Source organism: Etheostoma cragini, chromosome 12 (assembly GCF_013103735.1).
Source record: "Etheostoma cragini isolate CJK2018 chromosome 12, CSU_Ecrag_1.0, whole genome shotgun sequence".
Taxonomy (NCBI): Eukaryota; Metazoa; Chordata; class Actinopteri; order Perciformes; family Percidae; genus Etheostoma; species Etheostoma cragini.
Window position 1 is genome coordinate 3755226 of NC_048418.1, and position 18179 is coordinate 3773404.

The following is an 18179-nucleotide window of genomic DNA, read 5'->3' on the forward strand; positions in this document are numbered from 1 at the left end:
TATAGTACCCCCTGATGTCCATTGTTTGCCAAATATGACCCAGAGCCTTAGAGTGGCTTGGTCAATAAGAATTCAGTCTATAAATGATTATTCTGTGCCTTAAATCCACCAGACATGTCCATAGTGTATCCGCATTTGCAGCATCCTAAGCCTTTCTGGTAAGGGAGCACTTTGCCAAAAATAGTTTTATTCTCCCTGGAACTAGTGTCTATGTATTTTTAAAGAAGTTTTTATTTTATTTTATTTTTTTATACCAACTTTTTGCAATTTTCACTGTCTCCCACAATTTAATCGCAACACAAATACAGAAGACATTGCAATTTTATTATTTATTTATTTTAATTTTTTTTAGCAAAAGCCGCAAAATCTTGGTGGGACTGATTAATGCATGTTGGATTTGTGGCAAATTTGCAAAAATCAATGTTGGGGTCAACTGCTGCATGAAAGAAGAAAAAAAAAAAAAAAAAAAAATTGAACACATTGAAGAGTTCTTGAAGTCTCTGTGGCGCAATTGGTTAGCGCGTTCAGCTGTTAACCGAAAGGATGGTGGTTCGAGCCCACCCAGGGACGGCTGGTTTTGCACCTTCAATGTCAATAGGCTACGCCCCTTTTGACCAATCAGTGTAACATTGTACCTGTTTACTCTAGATTGTGCCCTCCAAATGTTTGCAAAATCGCATTAGCCCTTCAAGAGGTACAGTTGTGTTCAAAATAATAGCAGTCCATCACTAACCTCATAATAGCCCTTCATGAGATGTATACCTTTCATATTTATAGCACCCCCTGATGTCCAGTGTTTGCCAGACATTTCCATAGTATACCCGTATTTGCAGCATCCTGAGCCTTTTTGGTAAAGTTAGTAATAACACTCAGCCCAAGGTAGTTTTATTCTCCCTCAAAATGTGGTTTTTCCAGCTCGCAAGCCAAAGGAAAGTTGCTAGACTGACCCTGGCTGCAAATTACATTTGCGGTTTAGATTTCTAGGCTGCAGCCTGCTACTAGGGGGCGATAAAATTGCAGAATTCACTTATTCAAGCTATACTGGTCCCCACCACCATCCAAACCTAGGAAAGTGAGAATGGAAAGAAAATGGACTGAAGAAACTGACATCAGCTAATAATTTCTAAATGTGGAAATATCCACACATCCATAATGCATTAATATTTGAGGTGGGTGACTGATTAGATCTGAAAACGTAACTCTGGCAACTAAATAATTATTTCACCAATATTTATATTTGAACATTTGAAGTTAAAAAAAATCTCTTGTGTCTACTTTGCTGTCTGGGATTACACATAATCATATAAGACCACATCATATTACAGTGACAGTGATGATGATGGTGAAGATAAAGCTTATTCCCTTATCTCTCTCCCCACCCCCTCTCTCCTGTTAGTCCTCTAGATGTGGACACACTACTCAGAACATAAATAGATGCAATAAGACAAAAATTGAAAAAACAAATAGGCTGTAAGAAACTGACACACAGTTTCTCGCTCAAGACCCAAAGGTAAGAATTTCTGGCATTTTAGTCAGGTAACTTGCAGATATTTGTACATCAGGGTTAGGGCGTCTAATACTCTGTATTATATAATATTCTGAATTCTGCTACAGTTATAGTTTATATACACAAAAATATTTGTGTTGGAGATTAATGTTGTTTGATACACATCACTGTTTAGAAGTCATGGTCACTTTTCTTGCAACAAAATTCACATTTAGATATTTTCTGTTTATATTTGTTTCAGTATGCCATTATTGATGATATATGCTTACAGACATTTTCATACTCTAACATAACCATTGCTTTAGTCAGATCATCTGTTTATGCATATGCATGTAGTATAGAGTGTTTTTACTTTTAAAAATAAAGTTGTGCTATGTTTGAGGATTAAAGTCCACTTGCAACTGCAATTCAGTTTATTAAAACCAACCATGCAAGAAATGTATCGCCTTGATAATATGAAGGAATTAACTGCCTTAGACTAAAAGGTATTATCAGTTTTATGACCGACGTAGTGTTAATTTGCCCCCTCTTGGTTATTGACAGCTCGGCTGTAATTGCACAGATGTGAGTACAAAAATGAGTTTGTGTCAATAAGTTAAAAATAAACTTTAACGATCACAATAATTAACAATAAAACTTGTTTGTGAATGATAACTTAATGACAGGCTTAGCCAGCAAATTGTCATATCCCACATGCACATACAAAATAAGATGTCCTAGGCAAGTCAGACCTGTTAATCTCAGCATAATCCGATAAGTAAACTTCAGCTTGTCTCACAGTAAGTGGTTGTGATATCAACTGCATGGATCCATGCATGTGCAAAATGTTGCAGATAGTTAGGTTTGGATGTGTCAAAGCGTTGAATATTGCTGTCATGGCTATGTTCTCATTAAAATGCCTGAATTAGAAATAATCATTTCCTTACTATTTTGGCCTTTCATCATCTTTTTTTTTTTTTACCAAAATAACGCTCAATGAACAATGCAAGTTTATTCAAGGGTGTTATTTTCCTTTGGCAATATGTAGACAATGTCATGTAAAATTATAAAAAGATAGTTCTGTATCAATTTCACTATGAAGTGAAGGGGAACATTATCAACATCCAACACATGGAGGTAAACAACAGTATATGTTCTAAATCCAGCTCAACTTTTATTTTGTAAAGCGATACCAGGGAAACATAAATGATCCATATATCATGCAGTTGAGCTACAAAATTGTTTAAAACAAAGGTGCAAAGGAGAATGAGATCAGATTATAAAGTGAACTCCCACACACTAAGCCAACGATTTAATAAAGAAGCAACACGATCATAAATTAGGAAATAAAATAATAAAACAATTCAGTTTTATTTCAACCTGCCGTTCAGAAAATCAGAATGAAAAATAAAATCAGAAAAAGGTTAGTTGCCATACTAAGTTACACCTACGTGGAATTTTCCTCGGTGAATGGTACATACAAACAACACATAACGTCAATAAGAAATAAACAATTAAAACAAATAGAAAGAAAGTAATATCTACAAAATAGCTGTTTAGCATAAGAAAAAGGAAGCTGAATTCAAGAGTTGTAGTTATAAGAGGTGGAACTGTAACGTGGCTTTCAAAGGACACATCACCTCACGTCCTCTCTGTACAGGCCTGGTAAGGTCATCCGGTTTGTGTCTTCTCTGTATTGCAGACTGCTAGCAAGATGTCTGGCTCTACCCAGGAAAAAGAGTTGCCTGCCAATCACACAGGTCAGAGACATACCATACGTTCCAATAACTCTACTACTATACTATTTAATTTACCCAAAAAAGATACCCTATATCTAGTATGTTTCAACTGTACATTTTATTTTAGTATAGTATTTTAAGTGCCTTAATAAAGTAATTTAAAGGTTTTATTGGTATTTCTGTGTATCTGCAGGTCCAAAAGGTGTAATTAATGACTGGCGAAGGTTTAAGTTGGACAGTGTGGATCAGACTGTCCCTGAAAGCAAGAGAGAGTTGCTCAGACAAATGTCCAGTCCAGGAGAGGACGACAAGGAGAGATTCCACAGAAAGGTGGATTGAGACATTCCCCAAACTTCAAACACAGGAAAACTTACTGTACTATTGATGGATTTTATAGTTAGATGATGACCATAGACTCAACCACAATCTGTGCCAACACAAAATAAATATATTTGCAGAGAAAGTAAATCAAAATCACAGACTTGGGCATCCATCCACTTACAGAAAGACAGACAAAGAAAATCATGCTGTACACAAAACAATTAACTGTAGCTTTGGACAAAAACATCTTCCAAACAAAAGAATACTTTTATATGTAACAAAAAGAAGTAAAGCACTAACATGTATTTTCTGACCTCTAGATGAGTGTTCAGGAGTATGAAATGATCCACGAAGAGGATGAGCATTGCCTGAAACGCTACAGAAAACAGTGTATGCAGGAAATGCACGAGCGCCTGAGCTTTGGTCCAACATTTCAAGAAGTCTACGAGCTTGAGAGTGGAGAAGCCTTCCTGGAAGTCATAGAGAAAGAACATCGATTGACCCAAGTGGTGGTCCACATCTACCAGCACGGTGTCAAAGGTGCTTCTTTTTCATTGTGTGTTGAAGTCTTTGAGTCATTGGCTCATTTTACAACTACAGTATATTCCCATTAATCAACTAACGTTGTACATATATATACTCTAAAGGTCTATGTATTGCCACAGGATGGTTCACGACAGTGCTGTTTGCTCATAGTTTTGCACGCATTATTTGTCCTTTGTCAGGCTGTGAGCAGTTGAACTCATGTCTGGACTGTCTGGCTTCGGAGTACCCCAGCATTAAATTTTGTCGTATTGATGCTGTGGGGACAGGTGCTGCTGAGCGCTTCACCCCTGAGGTTGGTAAACTTTAACAAAAACAGCAATAAAAATGAAGGTAATATTATTATTCATAGACTAGACTAGAATTCATAGAATTACAATAATCCACAATAATAAAACCAGTGTCACTGTCAGTATTAAATGATCAAACTCAGAGACAGTCTACAGGTACATTTTGATTCCCATTAATATTCTTCCAGGTTCTTCCGGCCCTGTTGGTGTACAAAGCTGGCGAGTTACTTGGTAATTTCCTGGCTGTTACCAAACACTTCAAGGAAGACTTCTTTGCAACAGATGTAGAGGGGTTTCTCAATGAATATGGCCTGTTACCGGAGAAGGAGTTGACAGCATGTGCTGATCATGAGGACGAGGGAGAGGATGTGGAATAATAAGGGAACAGAAAGAACAGAATGATATTTGAGAGAAGGGGAGAAAAAGATTAACTGCAGAGGAGCAGAGTGGATAACAGCAGAGAACGAGGAAAAAGGAAAAGGAGGTATACCAGCAAAGGGGCAAAAAAGGAGAGTTGAAGAAAGAAGTGGAGGAAAACATTGGGGACATTGTTGCAGTTATGAGTTAAGAAAACATTTAGCTACACGATAGTAAAAATCAACCAGCACACACTAAACTCTGATTGTATTTAGAAGCAGTTTGATGTAAAGGACATGGTGTGACATACTCTTTGAATAAATACAGCTTCGCAGTCATATTATAGCTCTCCAATAAAATATGACTTTACCAAAGCTCCCTGTGTCTGTCTGTGTAACATTGTACGTTGGACTGCAAAACACATGTGTATCTACATCTGTATCTTATGACATAGTCACTATTTCAATATAGTCCTTCAGCAGGTCAATTCTGGCAGTAATTCTTCAAGGCAATATATTTACTTACCACAATACTACATGCCGTTTTTGGGGCAAACTGTCATCATGATGAAGGATAGTGTGTCTACCAGGCCAACTTTATTATTATTAATGTTACCACGGGCAACATTTGGAGAAGTTTCTCAGTTCTAGCCATTGTGCAACTTTCTTAGAATTTAAAAGTGTGTTGATTTTAGTAGGGGAAAAGCCAAGATAAAGCCAATAGTTGCAATACCAGTGTTTATAGCCTAAGCCAATTTCCAAGATAAATCCTTTTCTTTAATATAAATTATCATAGGCAATAAAAAAGGCCCACTGCTGATTTTGCATGTGAGATGAGTTAACGACGTGAAGAAAGAAAACAGCAAACATCACTCGGACGATCTAGAAAAGATACAGGTAGATTTGTTTCCCTATTCATTAGCACTAGCAGTGACGGTTTAGTTTGGTATAGCTAGATGATCTTTGGTAATATTTTATTACATGGTACACGTTCTCAACATTTAGGAGCAAAATCCCCCCGAGTTTAGCCTTTCAGGCAACTGCTGCTTCTGAACCTCCAAACGGTGTTGAATTGTTAGATTATCAAGTGTTGTGGTAAACCATAGTTAACATTTTGGTTACTACCTAATGTCAATCTTTTTTAATTGAGGCAGAATTTGCACGCAGCTCAGTACTAAGTGCTGCCTGAGAGTCTTGACTTAGGGAAAAGAACACAACTCATAGGAAAAAGAACCCCATGTTTGTAATACACTCCGCTGTTTGACAGTGGTGCTAGCCATCAGCAAAAGGATTTCTATGGTCGTGATTTGGGGGATCAGTTAAATGTATTTGAGCTATTGAGTTGATTTTAAAACAGAAACATTAAATCTGAAGAAGATGCAGGATGACGCGCGCTACCTTAAACGGTAAGACGTTACAAAGCTAACACGATTTCAACGTTAAATAGGTTTTTGGGGAAAGCAATGTTAGCTAGCTAACGTAACCTTACTGCAATGCCTGCTGCACGTTAATATAATTACAAATGACTGCATACTGTGTCAGCAGTCACTATAGACGTTTAACTAGCACCAAACTTGTCAGTTGTTGTTTAAAGCCCCGTATCTTAGACTTGATGCGTGTGGCTCTACTGCAAGGAAAGCTCACGCCAATTACTGGTCAAACGTCGGGCAATTTCATGTTTTCTTGCTCACCTGTCGAAGTGACTACCAAGTGTAAGATGTCTTATACGTTTTTGGAAACTATTATGACCCACCAATAAATTCGGCATATATGTCATCCACAGATAAAACAAGAATTGTTGTAAAACCTTGCATTTTACAACCGGGGCTCGCTCCGTGGGCGATAACGCTAGCGTTAGCTAACTCAAAATAATCAAGTAGCTAATCTGTAAATCAGTACAACCATCCAGCCTGTATTGAGATGTGAATTCCCACAGTGCCGAATCCACCACAAGAACATGACAAAATAAAAATGTATGTCATTTTCCAAAATACCTAAAGTTTTGCTGGTAAACACATGATGCCATTCGATCGACACACAAAACGGGGTTGGGCATTGCATTCCCTCAATAAAGGGTGCTGGGATGCTAGCATAGTTAGCAAGCTACCGTTAAACGATGACCGATACACTTGCAAATTTTATGTTGAATTGGTTTACCATGTTAATTGACAATGTGAGTTTAGCTAATCTTTCTAGCCCTTTATCGAAACATGTGTTAGCCCTTTAACACGTCGCTGCATGTCGCTGTTTGGGCGTGTCTTCTTATAACGTTTTTGTTTTGGTGGATGGTATAATGTTGGTAAGTTAACGTGTTTTAATGGTACTGTTATCAACCTAACAGTAACATTGTATACTAGTAAATCAAGCTTTCTGGTGTATCTTTTTTTTTCTTACTTGCGTAGCATATATAAGTCATAAAAATTCAGTGAAACAGGTATTAACGATCAGCTATGATATGGGTAAAATGTGGAAATGGAGACAAATTCGATGGCTGAATTAATTTTCTTGAGAGAGAATGTGACTTTATTTATTGTGGAATTCATTGATTCAAAACTTCAGTGCGAGGGTCATATAATATGTATTTATAATTATTCACTGGACTTCAACAATGTTGCTGAACAAAGATGTTTGAGTGATTCTTAACTGTCTGTTCATTCTCACCCACAGCAAAGTTACTGCTGGCAGTTTAGATGTCCATCCCACAGAGAAGGCCCTTGTGGTCCACTATGAGGTGGAAGCGTCTATCCTGGGAGAGGGTGGAGGTCATGTGCTGGGCGAACGAAAGGAGGGACAAAAAATGTGAGTGGACAGTTGATTTTCTTCCCAGGACTCTCAATCTTTATTCTTTCTCATTGCCTCTCTGGCTATTTTTCAATTGCTTCTTCTTTCTCTACCTAAATTAAAATGAAATGATGACCTTTTACTGATCATTTATTGTGATATTATCTTCCTTCTCACCATCTCCTCCAGATTTCAGTTGTTCTCTACCTCTTATTTGTTTTTATTGAATTGGATTAGTTTTATTCAGGTTGTACCTTGAAATCACAATTTTGTTACTTTTACCCATCTGGCTAGGAGTAGCTAGCCATATTATCATTCAATTGTTTTGTATGCTAAAATGGTGTGGACCCGTGATATGCAAACTGACTCCACAAATATGATATCAGCTGGTTCTTAAAATCTCTATTAGCCTGAAAATGTGTTAGAAGAGGTCTTGGTTTTTATTGGAGTATTTATGAGTTTCGGTACACCACGTGCCCATCCTTGGTTAAATACTTATCAAAGTAATAGTACAATTTGCGATTTACTTTTTCAGATGTTTTTCAGTCTTTGTAATGGCCTTAAAATATGTTGCACATATGCAAATTAAGTTAAAAAATTAACTTACTCATGCCGGCATTCTTATTAACATGTTTAAATCTGTGAAAATGTTAGAAGTCATTCAGCCTCTGTTAGTCACCCTTCTCTTTGTCCTCTCTTTCTCCCTCCAGTATCCGAGTGAAAAGTCTTTCTCCCAGCACAGATGTGGGAGCTTTGGCCAGGAAAGTGGTGGAGGAGTGTAAACTCATCCCTTCTTCCCGTTTGCCCCAGGTGGAGCAGCTCCTCTACTACTTGCAGAACAGGAAATCATCCCCTGTGGAGGGCAAAAGTCAGTCATGTCATTATTTTTACACCCTTGTTGTTGTTTTCATCCTAATTGTCACCATCAACATTTGATAACCAACTTCCATTTATTTCACACATCTAGTCTGGCACTATACAGCTAAGGTATTGTCATTGTAAAAAAGATCCGGTTGAATACATGATGAGAAGATTAAAGCATAAAAGTACAGTGTATAACAAAATTATAAGCCGTACAAACAGTTAAGCAGCTTTTCACATTTTGGAGGACATACTGTAGTGTTTTTAATGTTTGTTGTTTGTGTTTTTGTGTCACCAGATGAGAAGAAAGAGAAAAGAACCGCAAAACCTAGGGAGCTGACTCCCTTTGAGGGAATGGAGGTAGCAACTTATAAAACACTCACTGACTTTTTGTCAGACAAACAATTTACAAATTCAACTAAAACCAATCATATCAAAGAATTGAATATTAAAAACAACTATATAGGGTCTTTCAGTTTGTTCATGTATCTTTTTCTCTCACAGCCATTTCAGTTTGATCTCATTTCTCGGACAGCATTCTCCAAATTTTGCTCTTTATGTTGCATGACTGCTCTTCAGCTCTTACCTGAGAGCAAATCCAATTTAAGGCCTCTGTATCATGCAATTATCTATGACATTTCATGTATGTATGTCTGTTTAATCTAATTAGCAATATGACTGGTGAAAGACTCAAACCTTTTGTTTATTGCTAACTGAACTAGGGTCATGCTTTGTGATTAGGTAATAGCAGTATGTGTCTGTGTTTTTATGTTTGCCTGTGTAGTTAAATGAGGAAGCCAGTATAACCAGAGTGGATGAGTATATTGAGCTGCTCTATGAAGGCATCCCAGAGAAGATCAGAGGCTCTGCTCTCATTCTGCAGCTCGCCCGCAACCCTGATAACCTGGAGGAGCTGCTACACAATGGTATAGTTTAATGCTGCTTAGCAAAGTAGCTCATACCTACATGTACATAATATTTTCACTTAGTAGCTAAAGAAATTATACCATTTTGCACTGGTTAAGCCAATCAAATTGTGTCTTTGTGATGTCTTCTCTCCTGTATTTTGTGTCAGTAAACATTGGGTTTCTGTAGGGGGCACTCTTTACAGCCGTTGTACCTGCCTACTCTCATCTTTTTGGTCCAGAGCTAGACACGTAGAATCAATCCCTGGAAATGTTTTTTAATCAGATTGAGGTAATCACAGCAACAAGTGGAAAAAACATTCATAAAATGTAAATAGGTTAAATGTACAATGTAACAGATTATTATAAAGTAATTCAAAAGGAAGTAGTAAACATCATGTTCTCTTATGGTGGCCAGGAGTTGTAACTCCAGTTTCTTGTTTTCATTTTGTATTGTAGTTAGTTGGCATTTCTGGAAATCTTGTTGTACGGTACTTAGATTACAAAGCACTTTTGGTCAATGGGATACTATGACAACAATGAAGAACCTTGGTTGTTTTACAAGGAGAGCCCATTCAAGTCACTGTCCGTGTGTGTGTGTCTGTGTGTGTTTGTGTAGAGGCAGCCTTAGGTGCTCTGGCCAGAGTATTAAGGGAGGACTGGAAACAGAGTGTTGAGCTTGCTACCATCATCATTTACATCTTCTTCTGCTTCTCCAGGTAACACACACACACACACACACCCACACACACACACACACACACACACACACACACACACACACACACACACACACACACACACACACACACACACACACACTGGCACAATGGCACACACGCATTCCTTAAGCATGTCAAATTGTTCTACTTCATCCTTTTATGTAGTGCGTCTCTTCTCCTCTCCTCCAGTTTTGCCCAGTTTCACGGAGTGGTGAGTCATTATAAAATAGGTGCGTTGTGTATGAGCGTGGTGGAGCATGAGCTGAAGAGACATGATGTGTGGCGTGAGGAGCTACGCAAGAAAAACAAGGCTTATATCCTTTTATCTGCTGTCATTTGCTCATAACATTTGGGCTTTGTATCATTAGCTGTCTAGCCTCCTCCTGTGTAGTTTAGCAGACTTATTTTGTGTGTCTGTGTGTGTGTGTGTGTGTGTGTGTGTAAAACATATGTTCCTTAACACTTAATTTGTGTACGTGAGTCAGCACCAGAGAATGGCTCCCTAAGAAGAGACCAGGACAAAGCTGTGAGAAAATACCATGGCCTTCTGTCCAAACAGGAACAGCTTCTCAGAGGTGAACTGGCCTTTCAATTCTCAAATCATTTTTTAATTTTGGTCATAAAGTAGCAATAACACCAGACCTGCTATTTAGTATTTTTTTTTGGGGGGGGGGGGCTTTTTCGCCTTTAATTTTTGACAAGATAGTCAGGTGAGAAAGGGGAGAGAGCGGGGTAAGACATGCAAAAAATCGCCACAGGTCAAATTCGAACCTTGGACCTCTGCATCGAGGCATAAACATCTCAGTACATGAGCACCTGCTCCACCACTAAACCAACCTGGCTACAAAGCTGCTGATTTTGTTTTCTGTGATGTAAATGCAGCGTTGATGCAAAACTAAAATAAGAAAAAGTGTATTCCTTGTCACATCCCAGCAACGGGTATTTCATTAGGAATACATTATGACGTTCTCACTCATATTTACACCTTTATAGAGTAGTGCTTAATCATAGCCACATTATCTCCACCAGTGTGGAAGCATTAGTAATGTTTCTCTTTCTCGTTTTTTAATGAAAAGTATAATTAAATATTTCATGCCTTTGTATTCTCTTTTTAAATTTTAACCAAAGAATTCTACCAGAAATAAGAAGTTGCTTATATTTTCTCTCCTGTTTCTTATATTATCCTCTCTTTCTGTCCATGTTACTGTCTCTCAGTGTCTCTTTACCTCCTGTTGAACCTTGCTGAGGACACTAGGACGGAGCTGAAGATGAGGAATAAAAACATTGTCGGTCTGCTTGTCAAAGTTCTTGAACGGGATGATGAGGAGCTGCTGGTCCTGGTGGTTTCCTTCCTCAAAAAACTGTCCATCTTCCTGGAGAACAAGAATGACATGGTGAGTGAGCGATGTACTTAAGAATGTACCCTCTTAGACTTATGGTGCGAGCAGGGACAGAGGAAGAACCTAAAATATAATTTTATGGATGCGTTTCAAGCGGCAACCTCCGGTGCTGGAAAAATTAAGCCAAGGCAAAGTGCCAAAAGCTGCAGTTCATTAAGTTCTGTGTTTGTGATTTACAGGCTGAGGTGGATACTGTGGAACGATTGGCACGCCTTGTTCCCTGTGACCATGAAGACCTGTTGAACCTGACTCTGCGTCTTCTGCTCAACCTCTCCTTTGACTCTGGACTCAGAGCCAAGATGGTGGAAGTTGGACTGTTACCTAAATTAACTGCCTTGCTGGGTAATAGTGGACACTGACAGTGGCATATTATATATATTGTTTATATTGCATGTACAGTCCATTATGCTTTATCCACAGTACAATAGCCATGTGATGTATAACTACCTCTACGGCGACTATAAAGTTGAGTTTAGAGCCAAGCTTCCTGCTTTGTTAATAGAAGTGCTGGTCAGTCTATCCACCATTTTGGACCAGACTGAAATATCTTTTAAACTACTTACTGGATTGCCGTTCCATTTTGTAAAGACATTCATGGTCCCCAGAGGATGAATCCTGATTATTTTGGTGGTCGCCTGTCTTTTTTAACCGGTTGACATGTTGTGCTTTTAGTGAAATATTTTGGCATCTGTTGGATGGATTGCTACGAAGTGTGTTGTGTACTGTATGTCTGTGGTGCTCAGAGGATGAATACTACTGACTTTGCAGATCCTTTCACCTTTCTTCCAGCGCCACCATTAGGTTGACATTTGTGATTTTTAGTAAAAACTGTTATATGGATGCATGGATGGTTAGCCGTCAGTTGATTTGGTGCAGACATTCAAATCAGCAACGGATTAATTGTTTTAATTAATACAATTTTCATTAGGTGGCATCATCAGATCAAAAATTGTCAACCATTTGTCCAATGCTTGTAAGATAGTTAAAAGACCTGTAAGATGGTGAACATGGTGTAAACATTATACTGCTAAACATCTGCCTGTTATCGAGGTGTTGACATAATATTGTTAGATGGTAGCGATTTATTTTTCAATTCCAAATGCCATTTGTGGTCAGTATTTGAGCAGTATAAATATCTTGACTGCCTGTCGTCATGCAGGTGATGAGAACAATCGTCAGGTAGCCATGCGTATCCTGTATCACATCAGCATCGACGACCGTTTTAAGGGCATGTTTGTTTACACTGACTGCATACCTCAGGTACCGTAAAATCCCCAAATCACTCATTTAAGGAATATAATCTGTTGTTCAACATTGACAACATTGAAAAGTTGTGTGTGTCTCTGTGTCTGTCTAGCTAATGCAAATGCTGTATGAGCACGGTGAGGAGGAAACTGAAGCTGAGCTCATCTCCATCTGCATCAACCTGGCTGCAAACAAGAGGAATGCACAACTTATGTGTGAAGGTATAAGAATCGGCGTTGCATTTTCTGTCCAGATAAGGGCTCACTGTCTCTATAAATTCCTTTTTCTACAAGTCGATCTTCCATCGTCTGTCAGTGGTGGTGTTGTACTATTGAGTTGAGTCTTGAGTCTGGTACACAACCCTATTTTAGTGATTTGTGATTATTGGAAAAACAATACTTCTGTTTCCCCGTGCAACTCTCTTTGTGTCTCTGTCTGTAGGAAACGGGATGAAGATGCTTATGAAGAGAGCTCTGAAGATGAAAGACTGCCTTCTGATGAAGATGATCAGAAACATCTCACAACATGATGGCCCAACCAAATCAGTGTTCATAGTAAGTAATAAATACACAATAAAAACACTTGTTAAATGAATGTTTCTTTGTGAAAAGAACTAGACAAAAGGAGCACAAAAAGGTGCACAAAGGAAAAAGGGCCTGTGATTGAAATCAATGAAACAAATCAAACCAAAAGAGGGCTAATAGGAGCTAAATCACTACACAAACAAACATACAAACAAAACCTCACTAAAACACAGACAAACACAAGAAATCGGCACTCCTAAACCTAATGTATCCACCACAAGATATGAGTGTGACAAATCTGTTTTTAAAAGTAAAGCCTGGCCCAGTCTCCCAGGTTGTCTTACCACAAAGTATCTTAGCACACAGCAACTACTTGTCATTCAACTACATTCGACAAAGCATAACCAGACACAGGTTGGCGGTCTTCTTATTAGTATTATTTTTACAGTTAGTGATAGTAGTGCAGCAGTAGAAGCAGTCTTTTATATTACGCGAGGGTTTTAGTTTCATGATGTAAATGATTTCTTCTATCTCTGTCAGGACTATGTTGGTGACCTGGCAGCAGAGATCCGTGCAGAGGAAGAGGAGGAGTGGGTTCTGGAGTGTCTGGGGACGCTGGCCAACCTCACCATCCCTGACCTGGACTGGGAGTTGGTTCTGAAGGAGTACAACCTGGTACCCTACCTCAAAGACAGACTTAAACCAGGTACTGATTCATTTAGAGAATACACATAAGGCAAATGCATGAAATTCAGAATATCCCTTAATTATAAGGTGTACCAGTTTTATCATCCAACTGGACTAGTTATAAAAGTTTGATTAATTAAAAATGGATTGAAACGTCATGATTGACAGCTGTGATTGACTTGTGATTGGTCGGCTCCACCGTTCAATTGCTACTGTGGAGACTCAAAAATTACACGATGGCAGCGCCTGCATCCTGAATATTTTAGCTTCACTTTTGTACAATGGGAAGGAGTGAAGAAGCATCGTCCATCTTTATATACAGTTTATGGTAAAGCCACACATTTAGTAAAGCTATGTTTGCAATGGCATACACGTGTATGTAGCATATACTGTATGCAAAGAACAACAACAAATGGCAGCGGTGTATTTTTTTATTGGCTAACATAATTACAATTTTCTTTGTTTATTTTTGTATTCGAGTTTGTATTTATAGTTATTTAAAAAGTATTTCATTTTCAAGTTAAATTCTGAATGTACTGTTATCATATTGCTATAATCTAAAGTTTAATATTATACTGTAAAATATCCTACCTCAGACATATGTCATATCTTTCACACAACTCTTGGGATTCCAAATAATCATATCATTATAACTCATATTACAGTGTGTGTATAAACATATATCCTCTGACATATCATTATTGGGTATTTATTAACCTCAAATATCAGTATCCACCTTAAAAATCCAACATCAGTCAGGTTGAGGTAATTGACCACCAGAACGTTTTTGTTCAAGATTTTGTTCAATGTGTTCAGTTCTTGTGCTGTGTATGTTATAAAAGCCTCCATTCATCACTTGGAATACTGTTTTTCACTGCAGCTAATTTTTATGTAACAGTTTTGATCACACATTTAATAAGGTTTCACTTTGTGAGGTTCATTTCTTTCATGGTTTGTGTGTCTCAGGCTCAGCAGAGGATGACCTTATCCTGGAGGTGGTAATAATGATTGGAACAGTTTCCATGGATGATGCCTGTGCCGCCATGTTGGCTAAATCTGGCATTATTCCAGCCCTCATCGAGCTACTGAATGGTAACACACACCTGCGGTTTAGTTTAAGATGTTGTGTTTTAGACTCAGTGAGTCATAAAGGTTTTCTCACCTTTTTTGTATGTAATGTCTAAATATATATATATATAAAAAAAACAAATTCATCATAGTAGTATAGTGCTCACAGGCAATATGAAATGTGAAACCTGCTAAGAGATATCATGCTTCCCATATGTTCTTCTGTTTGTTGAATGTAGCCCAGCAGGAGGATGATGAGTTTGTGTGTCAGATTGTCTACGTCTTCTACCAGATGGTGTTTCACCAAGCTACGCGAGACGTCATCATCAAAGACACCCGTATCCTTCCCACAGAGCTCTCTGTCTACTTCTTATTTAAAGGGACTGTACTCAACATTCAGAACATTAAGAAAGCAATAAACAAATATTTGCTATGTAAGATATAGTTGAATGACGGCGTCCTCAACAGAGAATAGCGTCACACTCTCTCTCTCTCTGTGTGTTTTATAATCCAAGCTTCTCTGTTCTTTGTTTTGAAAGCCACTCCGGCCTGACATACATGGTAGTTCATGTGGCTGTAAAAACACGATGGTGTGTGAGAGCCATGTATAATTTGCTGTTTTTTTTTCTTCTGTATTTTGAGTACAGTCCCTTTAAAGATAAATGAGAATCTTGCTGAAGTTGAGGCGAGACAGGTTTCACACTGTCGAATCTTACACCTCCACCCTCAAAGATTATTTTTCTTTAACCTTCTCTGTAGAGGCTCCAGCCTACCTCATAGATCTGATGCATGACAAGAATGCTGAGATCAGAAAAGTGTGTGACAACACCCTTGATATAATTGCTGTAAGTGAAACACACACACATTAATGGTGGGTAGCAGGTACAAGTTAGCAACTTTAAGGGCAGAATCAGTGTGATTTGCTTGTTGTGGTTTGTAAGCACAAAATTCAAAGTTGGCCCCTCCTTCCCAGCACAACACTAGCCAGCGAGTTGTGCAATCTTCAATCTAGCCAACTAATGGGTATAGTATTTGTGTCCAGAGGGGAGAATTTAGTGTAGCTTCCCAAGCTTAGGGCGACAGCGACTAGTGAGCCAGGGCAGAACATAGCCTTGGAAGAGAAGATGCTGAGGAGCGACATCTAGAGGCAGAGGCCGGCGAGGGGAAGAACAATGTCCAAAAACGTCCTGAACACAACAAAATAAAAAAAGTAGAAAATACAGGCATAGCAAAGGATCCCTGCACATACAGACACCGCCACACACTTTTGGTCAAGTGAGGATTGAGAGGGATTATTTTTGTACAAGTCTATATATTGTTTTTAGGGAAACCCTACTCATTATGCATAAAAGTAACACATCAGAGAGAGTTAACTATTTAAAATAAGAAATAGAAACACTGCTTCCTGTCTTTGTCTGTAGGTTGTTCTCTAATTTATTTACACTTTTCTTTATCTTCCAGGAGTACGATGAAGAGTGGGGGAGGAAAATTCAATCAGAGAAGTTCCGTTTCCATAACAACCAGTGGCTGGAGATGGTCGAGAGTCGCCAAGCTGATGAGTCTGAACCATATCTCTACGATAATGACAACGACAGGACTGATCTATTCTATAGCGCAGGTACACACACACACACACACACACACACACACACACCAACACTGGTCCATGTATATAGAATAACTTGCACTACAAAAAGTGACTTGCTGGTCATTTCATCTTGTATTCTTAATTATCAAGTTGCCCACAGTAATTCAAAGTCGTGGTACCAACAGATCATTCCGCTGGTTTAAAAAATTAATTTTCCAGCATGATGTATTTGACAGCAGCACAAAGTTCTGCAGGAGCGTCTGTTCATCTCTTCCACACTGACTTCCTTTATTGTTGTCAAGGTCCTCAGGACCAGTTGTTCAGCAGCACAGACAGCAGCTGACTGAAGTGTCCTCACCAATCTGAGACCACATGCAAAGTGTACAGAAAGGAAACACACTTTTTTAAAATTGATTTATTGATTGATTAATTTATATACAAACAATGAAGCTGTTGGTGTCGGTGTGGATTGAATCTAAATTGAAGCTGTAATGTTGAGATGATGTAGTGCAGTGCAGTACTCATTGAGTGACGGGCGAAACTAAGTTTAAGTTTATTTAATTGATATAGCACTTATAAAGCAAACACGTTTTGCACCAATGTGCTTCACAAAGACCAAAACATAAAACATACGCATAGATACAGTGTATGTATGTATGTATGTTACTACTACTACTGTATTACTTTCAGTTACAGCTGCTGCAACATTTAGAAAAGACTGGTTATGATGACTTTGGCTTAGTATGAAGTGCAAGCATTGTCTGCAACACCAAACAGCTTGTGACAAAGTTGTGTGTGTGTGTGTGTGTGTGTGTGTGTGTGTGTGTGTGTGCGCGTGCGTGTGTGTGTTTTATCCTGATGTGTCTTTAGATGGAATAACTCCAGCAGATGGTTCAGTCAGCCCAGATTTCTTCAATGACCTACAGCCTCAAAATGGAGACTTGCTCCATGCAGGGTAAGTCAACAAACGCTGTGATTATTATTTTTATTATTATAAAACATCAGACAAAACACACACAAACAGGAAGATGTAATTTTAACTAAAGACAGTGTAAAACACTTTTGGAATTTGGCCAGTTTTAACTTCATTATTTGTTTTATTTATTTGTATTTACGTACATATAAATTCTTATTCCTCATCTCATTGCTAGCAGACTCATTCGGGCCATACCTGTTTCACCACAGTACAAATAACACTTTCCAGTCTGATCAATCTCTGGTTGGGTTCCTGCGTGATGAAAGTAATCTCTCTGTTTTCCAGAGATGGCAATGATGTCTTTGACCAGACCAGCTCATCCCCTGGACGACCAGCTACTGCTTATGGCTTCAGACCTGATGAACAACCCTTCTACCAGTACTCATAGACACACACACTCACTCACACATCTTAGATCAATTACCCATCCACCTTCTGCATGTCCACTGTTACATCTTTTGATTTTATTTTCAGTGCTAGAATCCCCCATGACTGAAGGCATCGCATTGGTATAGTTACTAAAGCTTCGACTTTTAATCCCAGGGACAACTTTTCACTGAACTAAAAGGTTCCTTCAGCCCATTGTCTGCATTTCCGTCGCCTTAGAGGCTAAAGACCCGTGAAGAGTGTGCAAATTAGTCTGTTGATGTACAGAAAAACAACATGAAGGGTTGTTGTAGGGCTTGC

At 38.5% G+C, this 18179-nt stretch overlaps 2 protein-coding genes and 1 non-coding gene across 4 annotated transcripts; all 3 read left to right on the plus strand.

The window, feature by feature from the left end:
• Nucleotides 1-496: 496 nt before the first annotated feature.
• On the plus strand, nucleotides 497-570 carry trnan-guu. Its single transcript has one exon. It is a non-coding gene; the product is annotated as a tRNA-Asn (tRNA).
• A 739-nt stretch (nucleotides 571-1309) lies between these two features.
• pdca (phosducin a) lies at nucleotides 1310-5112 on the plus strand. The gene is made up of 6 exons (XM_034888244.1): nucleotides 1310-1510; nucleotides 3189-3246; nucleotides 3419-3555; nucleotides 3867-4086; nucleotides 4272-4384; nucleotides 4568-5112. Exons 2-6 carry the CDS (start codon nucleotides 3201-3203, stop codon nucleotides 4754-4756), a joined length of 705 nt encoding a protein of 234 aa, XP_034744135.1. The 5' UTR covers nucleotides 1310-1510; nucleotides 3189-3200; the 3' UTR covers nucleotides 4757-5112.
• Nucleotides 5113-5928: 816 nt separating this feature from the next.
• LOC117954434 (kinesin-associated protein 3-like) lies at nucleotides 5929-18143 on the plus strand. Of its 2 annotated transcripts, XM_034888228.1 has the most exons (20): nucleotides 5929-6141; nucleotides 7403-7534; nucleotides 8227-8384; nucleotides 8676-8737; nucleotides 9162-9303; nucleotides 9902-10001; nucleotides 10194-10318; nucleotides 10481-10579; nucleotides 11220-11398; nucleotides 11584-11746; nucleotides 12564-12664; nucleotides 12762-12870; nucleotides 13091-13203; nucleotides 13714-13879; nucleotides 14827-14952; nucleotides 15168-15266; nucleotides 15688-15773; nucleotides 16390-16546; nucleotides 17387-17471; nucleotides 17778-18143. In XM_034888228.1, the coding sequence occupies exons 1-20, from the start codon at nucleotides 6113-6115 to the stop codon at nucleotides 17878-17880; spliced, it is 2334 nt and encodes a 777-aa protein (XP_034744119.1). In that variant the 5' UTR covers nucleotides 5929-6112; the 3' UTR covers nucleotides 17881-18143. The 2 variants fall into 2 exon arrangements, with proteins under 2 accessions (XP_034744119.1, XP_034744120.1); XM_034888229.1 differs by lacking the exons at nucleotides 16390-16546; nucleotides 17387-17471; nucleotides 17778-18143 and adding an exon at nucleotides 15971-16293.
• Nucleotides 18144-18179: the final 36 nt, after the last annotated feature.